At 48.8% G+C, this 8,009-nt stretch overlaps 1 protein-coding gene across 1 annotated transcript; it reads left to right on the top strand.

Annotated features, from left to right (window-relative positions):
- Positions 1-601: 601 nt before the first annotated feature.
- LOC119279096 (phenylalanine ammonia-lyase-like) lies at positions 602-4,671 on the top strand. Its single transcript, XM_037560492.1, has 2 exons — positions 602-966; positions 2,967-4,671. Exons 1-2 carry the CDS (start codon positions 602-604, stop codon positions 4,669-4,671), a joined length of 2,070 nt encoding a protein of 689 aa, XP_037416389.1.
- The last annotated feature ends 3,338 nt before the right edge of the window (positions 4,672-8,009 follow it).

The raw sequence follows: 8,009 nt of genomic DNA, 5'->3' as shown, positions 1-8,009 counted from the left end.
GACGTATCAGAATCATATAAGAGCAACGTCAAGAACGGATACAAACCTGAGCTACAGACCGGTTAATAATGACACACCCTGTAGTAGTGCCATGAGCATGATCGATTGCATTGATTTTTTTGTCTTGTGAAACGAAACAAAAACCACTATAGTATTCTGCTACAGCAGGCCAGCCACAACGTCGACGTGGTCAAACTCGCCAAGTAAACAATTTTTTAATGTTGACGTGGTCAAACTCGCCAAGTGACATGCATGGGTGCTTAAATCTCTGGTTTGCTCCGAGACTCCAACAAGGCCCTGCCAAAACCATGCAAAGTGAAACCCACTATGCATGTAACTAAACTAAGACAAGAGACCAGAATCTGAAAAGCATTTAGTCTAGATTTAGGAAGTAATGTTCAGCATATAGCTCTTAGAGAATTAGTCCGGCGGCAACCACATGGCGTCCACCACCTGAAGGTGCGTGCACGGTGACGTACCTCACCCCATCCTACCATTATTTAAGCATCACATCTGCCATTGTTCCCTCCAAGACAAGAGCTCGGTTCATCATCCTCTATCCTCAATCAATCAAAACCATCATTGTCCTTCCAACGTAGCAATGGCGAGCAACGGACTCTTCGCCGAGAAGGACCCGCTTTCCTGGGGCGCTGCGGCGGCCGAGCTCACCGGCAGCCACCTCGACGAGGTCAAGCGCATGGTGGCGCACTTCCGCCAGCCTGTTGTCAGGATCGTGGGCGCCGGCCTCAGCGTCGGCCAGGTGGCTGCCGTCGCCCTGGCAAAGGATGGTTCGAACGTCATCGTGGAGCTCGCCGACGAGGCGCGTCCCCGCGTCAAGGCCTGCAGCGAGTGGATCCTGGACTCCGTGGCCAACGGCGGCGACATCTACGGCGTCACCACAGGCTTCGGCGGCACCTCCCACCGTCGCACCAAGGACGGGCAAGGCCTCCAAGTTGAGCTCGTCAGGTACAAGTCACCTCCTACAAAATTTTGCATCTCGACATCTCAACGTCGTGTGGATTGGTTCCTCTGCCTAGGCGGGCAGGGTATGCATGCTATTATTTCTTTTTTGACGGCGTGTGCCTGCTAATTTAATTTAATTTAGTGGAGCACAAGAGGTTTATACGTCCACACACACAAAAGATAGAGCTCTGCCGTCCTAAATCAAAAAGAGTCGTTAGATTGTCTTTGTGTGATGGCTAATATTATTATTAGCTCTCGCTGAGATAAGATCATATGAGAGGTCATTAATGATTGTGTAGGGCTAATACGGAATTTTTACTTCCCCGTATAAGAAAATAATTTAAGTTCAAATAAGCAAAAGGTCTATCAGCTCAAATTAATGTTATATATGTGTATTTTAATCTTTGTTTGGCCCCAAGGAGGTGGTTTTTGTGTGTGTGTGTGTGTGTGTGTGTGTGTGTGTGTGTGTGTGTGTGTGTTCTAGCAGTAGAACAAATGATGTTACTTATTAATTACATCACATGACCCCAAAAAAATTCTATATATGCTGTTAAGTATTTATGTGGGTTATGTGTACATCACATGGTATTTTTCTTCTGCATCCGCATAATGTGGTATGATGAATTAAGTAAAATCATAATTTGAGATGTAATATACACATGTATGAGATATTTTACTTTGAGTAGACATGCATAGCCACACTTTTTATTGCCATATGTACTTCTTTACTATCTCGCACTAGGTGATGTAGTTAAATAACAAGCAGAGGGCAAGATTCAAACCATGCATGGAGCTCATGTGTCTTCTATTCCCTATAAACCAATTCAGTTTGTTTGTTGTTGCAGAAGATATACTTTCGAGTAATATACCTCTGCTCTATTATACATAGTTCATACTTGATTTGTCACAAGTCAAATTATATAAAACGTGATCAAATTTGTAGATAATAATGTGAACACTTTCAATACCAAATATATATGATATGAAAATATATTCCATGATGAACATAATGGCATTGATTTGGTATTATATATGCTGATATTCTTTTTTTGTACAAACTGGTCAAAATTTGTAAAGTTTGACTTAAACAAAACTAATATGTGTTACATCATAAACCAGATAGAGTATTATCATAGTTGGGCAACATGTAGTCACTAATATTAGTACGGTTAGAATTAGAAGGAAGTATCTAATAAGGTAAACAGTATGCCAGCACAGTCAAATTGATATTTCTGTTGAGCATAGTTGGACAACATGTAGCGGCAATCCATTACTAAGCCCAGGCTCATCTACTCCTGATGCACATTAAATTCATAAAAATAGCAAAAAATGTTAAGATGCTGAAGCACGCTTGGTGCTTGTAAAATTTCATTGTCAACGGGAACTCTCAGCCAAAAAAAAAACAGGTCTCAACATTGACATTTTTCAAAGTTTCTTTGACATCCAAAATTTATTTCGTTTTTCTAGAGAGCTCCTAGATGTCATTTCACCACAAAAAGTTTGCATGCACCTAGAGCACTCGAGCATCTTTGATGCCAAATTGTTTTATATGTTTTTTAGTTTGTTTGCTATTTGTTTTGAATTTACTGTTCACATGCGGGAGCAGATGAGCATAGGCTCTAAATCACCACTTATGGAAAATCACAGAATGATCCTAGGTCCATACGAACCCTAATTCGTATTTTTATGCTCTAACATATTCCAGAACAGTTGTACATGGATATATTGAAACTTATCCATGTAATTTTTTGTAAAAGGACATTATAATATACGAGCCTTGCAAACGTTATAAAGCGGAACAATTTACGGATGTCATACACATTGTAGCAGTCATGTTTTTTTTTTATGAAAAATGACAAGGCTAAATTTGATGAAACGTTCTTCCAAATTATAAAAAGTAGGTCCATGTGTACCAAAACTCCAGATTTATGTGTAACAAATAAATTTGCAGGACTTAAACTAGTCTGTTGCCCGGCCGGCATTGACCATATTCTTCCTTGCAGGCATCTCATTGCTGGTATATTTGGCATTGGAAGCAACCACGAGCTGCCATCAGAGGTTACACGCGCGTCCATGCTCGTTCGCATCAACACCCTCCTCCAAGGCTATTCTGGCATCCGTTTCGAGATCCTCGAGGCCATCACAAAGCTCATCAACAAAGGAGTACACCCCAGGATTCCCCTCCGAGGCAGCATCACCGCGAGCGGCGACGTTGTCCCGCTTGCTTACATCGCCGGTGTCCTTACCGGACGCCCCAACGCGCAGGCAGTTACCAATGACGGTAGGATGGTGAATGCCGCCGAGGCACTGAAGATCGCCGGGATAGATGGTGGCTTCTTCAAGCTGAACCCCAAGGAGGGGCTTGCAATTGTAAATGGCACGGCGGTGGGTTCTGCCCTCGCAGCCATGGTGTTGTTTGACTGCAACGTCCTGGCTGTCCTATCTGAGATTTTGGCCGCGATGTTTTGTGAGGTAATGTACGGCAAACTGGAGTACACCGACCACCTAATCCACAAGCTTAAACATCACCCTGGCTCGATCGAGGCTGCGGCTATCATGGAGCACATCCTGGTTGGTAGCTCATTCATGGTCCATGCCAAGATGGTGAATGCTATGGACCCACTCCTCAAGCCAAAGCAGGACAGGTATGCACTCCGTACCGCGCCTCAGTGGCTTGGTCCGCAGATTGAGGTCATTCGGGCAGCTACCAAGTCTATCGAGCGTGAGGTGAACTCTGTCAATGACAACCCGGTCATCGACGTCAAACGTGGCAAAGCCCTCCATTGTGGTAATTTCCAGGGAACACCCATCGGTGTGTCCATGGACAATACTCGTCTTGCCATTGCTAACATTGGTAAACTCATGTTCGCGCAGTTCTCAGAACTTGTGAATGAGTTCTACAACAATGGGCTAACGTCAAACCTGGCTGGCAGTCGCAACCCAAGCTTGGACTATGGTCTCAAAGGCATCGAGATTGCCATGGCCTCCTACTGCTCTGAGCTCCAATACCTTGCCAACCCAGTGACCACCCATGTCCAGAGCGCGGAGCAACACAACCAGGGGGTGAACTCGCTCGGCCTTATCTCGGCCAGGAAGACTGCAGAAGCGGTGGACATGCTGAAACTCATGTCCTCCACATACATGGTGGCGCTTTGCCAGGCCGTCGACCTCCGCCACCTCGAGAGGAACATCAAGATCAACGTCAACAGATGTATGGCAGAAGTTGCCAAGAAGGTGCTCAACGCCCCCAGCATCGAGGAGATTCTCATGGCGGCCACCGACCGCGTGGACGTGTTCAGCTACGCCGACGACCCCTGCAGCACCAACTACCCCCTAATGCACAAGCTACGCAGCGTGCTCCTCGAGCATGCTCTGTCCAGCAGGGGTAACGACGAGGAGGTGTTGTCCAAGATTAGTAAGTGGGAGGAGGAGCTGGGATCAGCACTGCCACGGGAGATCGAGGCCGCACGCGTCGCCGTGGAGAAGGGCACCGCACCCATCCCAAACATGATCAAGGGGAGCAGGTCATTCCCGCTCTACCAATTTGTTCGCGAGGAACTCGGTTGTGTGTTTCTGACTGGGGAGAAGCTTCTCGCGCCCGGCGAAGAGTGTGACAAGGTGTTCGTGGGGATCAGCCAGGGCAAGCTCATCGACCCCATGCTCGAGTGCCTCAAGGAGTGGAACGGTGAGCCTCTGCCCATCAAGTAACTGCACAGGTCTGGCCCGTTCTATCTCCATACGTGTCCCTGTCTGAATAACTGAACAATAATACTATTGTTCATGTGTTTTTAGATCATTGCATGTGTGTAAGTGTACTTTGTTTTTCATTTGGACGGAATTCGTATCCTATCATTTTGTAACAAGTGTACATTTGTGCAAAATGTGTCTTTTGTCTGTTGTGGAACACCTGCGCATATTGCACCTAGCCAAAACAAGTCACACAACCCAGGAGCCACTAATTCAGGCCCTATTTGGTTCATAAGTCTTAGGACTTTTTTTAGTCCCAACTTATAAGTTATAAGTCCCCAAAAAGTCCCTACCTGTTTGGTTCCTGGGACTTAACATGGACTAAATGACCATATTACAACTATAAGTCCCTATAAGACTTTCCTTGAGAGTCTTATTTATAAGTCCCAAATGCCCACTTTAAGTCCCTATAAGTCCCTTCTGTTTGGTTTAGATGGGACTTAACGGGACTTTTTAAAGTCCCTACACCAATAAGTCCCTCTAACCAAACACCCTCTCAGGGGTATCCAAAACGAAGCGAGGCCGCAGTGGACACTTTTCCTGCACTGAGCCTCTAGCGCTGCTGTGTGGCGCATTTCTACGCCGCCACATGGCGTGAGATGTGCGCTTTTGGTCTTGGAGCAGTTTTTTCTTAGGATTTTTTTTGTTTCTCCTCTTTTGGGGTATCATTTTTCACTTTTTTTTGGGTACAACCCCTAGATACATCAACGGTCCAGATCGTCCTATACCCCTTCGCATAAACTTAAACAAGGGCAGGATGGTCATTCCCCCTCCAGCTAGCCCCGCCCCCACCCCCGCTGGGGATACGTACATGTACACGTGTCGGTGGTCAAAGTGCGTCGGTGGTCAATATGCGTCGGTTGGTCAATTGCGGCGCGTCTAATGGTGGAAACACGTCATGGCGTGTGGACTAGGCCCCGACACCCCGTCCCGTCGACAAGCGCCCCACCGCCCTGTCCCATCTATCCCCTCGACTGCCGCGCCGCCGCCCTCGACTGCCACCCCGCCGCCCTCGACTGCCGCCCCGTCCCTCCCCTCAACTGCCACCCGCCGCCCAGTCCCGTCGCCTCCCGTTGGCATTAACGCCATCCACCCACCCCCACTCCCCTGTCGCGACGCGTGCTGCCAGTTCCACTTCCCTTTGCCCGCCTATAAAAAGCACTCTGTCCGCCCGTCGCTGCTTGCACCACTTCTTCCCCCCCACCCTCCTCACGTCCACCTCCGAAAAGCCCGCCGATGACATGGCTTTCCACCGCCGTAGCAGCTCCGGCACCGTCGGCGACGATGGCCCGAGTGCGTGGCCGTCTAGCCTGGGCACGCCGGAGACGGAGGAGCTGTTCCGGTACGGGCTCCTCGTGCCGCCGGGTTGCCACCTTCCGCACGACTGGAAGATCGACAAAGACGGCTACCCAATGCGCGGGCCCGGCGCGACCCCGGAGGAGAAGCGGACGCACGCCTTCGGTTGCTGCAAGATCCTCGGCACGCACGCGTTTCGGGATGGCAAGGAGTATGACGCTGTCATCGGCGCGTTCTGGCTGGCGGAGTCCGGCGTCGCACCAGACCTCACAGGCGACCGGCGCCACCTTCTTGCCCTTCCCGCGCCTCCCCGCAGGTGTCGAGATGCTCGCAGCCGTCGGGCCCCTACACCACCTGCGTCGGCGCTAGCCGATCCCGCCGCCCCGCCGGAGCAGGTTGTTTTTCGGGAGGATGGCGATCCCAAAAATACTCTGGGATACCTCGTTGCACTGCGGGCGTCTGCGGTGGCAGCGGCGGTGGCGACTGCTGCGAGGGAGGCCGACGAGCAGGTGGCAGCAATCCAGGCGGCGACGACGATTCCGCCTGTGGTGCCTCGGCGGAGGCCCCGGAGGTGGAGGCCCCGGACGAGGACGAGGACGACATCGAATGGGACCGCTTAGCCTGGGTGAGCGACGACGACGACGACGGCGGTGACGGCCAGGACGTCATTGATCTCCTGGGTAGGGACGACGAGGACGAGGAGTAGTTTTTTAGTCGTTCTAAGTATGAACTATGTATGAACTCGTTTATGTTTCGATGAACTCATTTACTTTTGGATGAAGTCGTTTAAGTTTAAATGAAGTCGTTTAAGTTTGGATGAAGTATGTAAAATATATCTATGTTCAATGAAATTAGAATGAAAAAAGTTAGTTTGTTTGAATGTTTGTTATTTGTTATGTGTAAGATATTGTTGGTTTAGTATGATAATACCGAGAATGAGAATATATTTAAAATTACGAAAAAATATTTTTAATAGCAAGAAAAAAGTCGTCGGTCCGGAAATAAATATTTAGCAACGATGAAAGCATGCGAATGGCACACACCAATACAACATTTGGCATGGCGTGTGCGGACTCACCCGGGGATCCCACATCAAAAATAAACAAAATCCGACAACGAACACAACTTTTGCCAGCGGTTTCGCGGAGTGCACCCAACTTTTTCCAGTGCGTGTGGAGACCCATCCAAGTACCCCACACCTAAAATGAACAAAATCCGACAACAAACGCACGTTGCGTCATGTCCGGGCAGTATTTTAGGGTTTTCGTCCCGAAAATTCGTAGCAAATCCAAAAAGCCTCGAAACGCGACAAAATTTGTCGTGCGTGCTACGCATGGTCATTGTAACACGTGGAAAAAATATGCCTCTTTCGCGGATGAGAATGAGAGACACACGACCGAGTGTCCATTCCCTCCATACCGAAACCACCGCCTTCCACAGGAAGCAGCCGAGCGCTTTCACGAAATCTACCCAACTTTTGGCTGGGCGTGTGGGGCCCCATCCCGGTACCCCACGCCAAAAATGAACGAAATCCGACAATGAATGCACGTTTTGCGTCATGTTCGGGCTAGTATTTTAGGGGTTTCCGGTCCGAAAAATCATAGAAAAATGCATACAGCCTCGAAACGCGACTAACTTTGTCGTGCGTGCTGCGCATGGTCATTGTAGCACATATGAAAAAATGAGCTCCTTTGGCGGATGCGAATGAGAGACGCATGACCGAGTGTCCATTCCCTCCATACCGAAACCACCGCCTTCCACATGAAGTACCCGAGCGCTTTCACGGAATCTACCCAACTTTTGGCAGGGCGTGTGGGGCCCCAACCTGGTACCTCACGTCAAAATGAACGAAATCCGACAACGAACGCACGTTGCGTCACGTCCAGGCAGTATTTTAGGGGTTTTCGGCCCAGAAAATTATAGAAAATCCATACAGCCCCGAAACGTGACAAAATTTGTCGTGCGTGCTGCGCATGGTCATTGTAGCACATGGACAAAAATGA

This window comes from Triticum dicoccoides, chromosome 3B, assembly GCF_002162155.2.
Source record: "Triticum dicoccoides isolate Atlit2015 ecotype Zavitan chromosome 3B, WEW_v2.0, whole genome shotgun sequence".
In the NCBI taxonomy this organism is placed as follows: Eukaryota; Viridiplantae; Streptophyta; class Magnoliopsida; order Poales; family Poaceae; genus Triticum; species Triticum dicoccoides.
Note: the sequence above shows the minus strand (reverse complement) of the source record. Positions and strands in the feature narration are given on the sequence as shown.

Excerpts from the sequence above, each read along its gene's own strand:
- LOC119279096 (XM_037560492.1), top strand. The coding sequence starts at position 602 with ATGGCGAGCAACGGACTCTTCGCCGAGAAGGACCCGCTTTCCTGGGGC. Across the intron at positions 967-2,966 it reads CTCCAAGTTGAGCTCGTCAG|GCATCTCATTGCTGGTATAT; the intron begins GTACAAGTCACC and ends TCTTCCTTGCAG.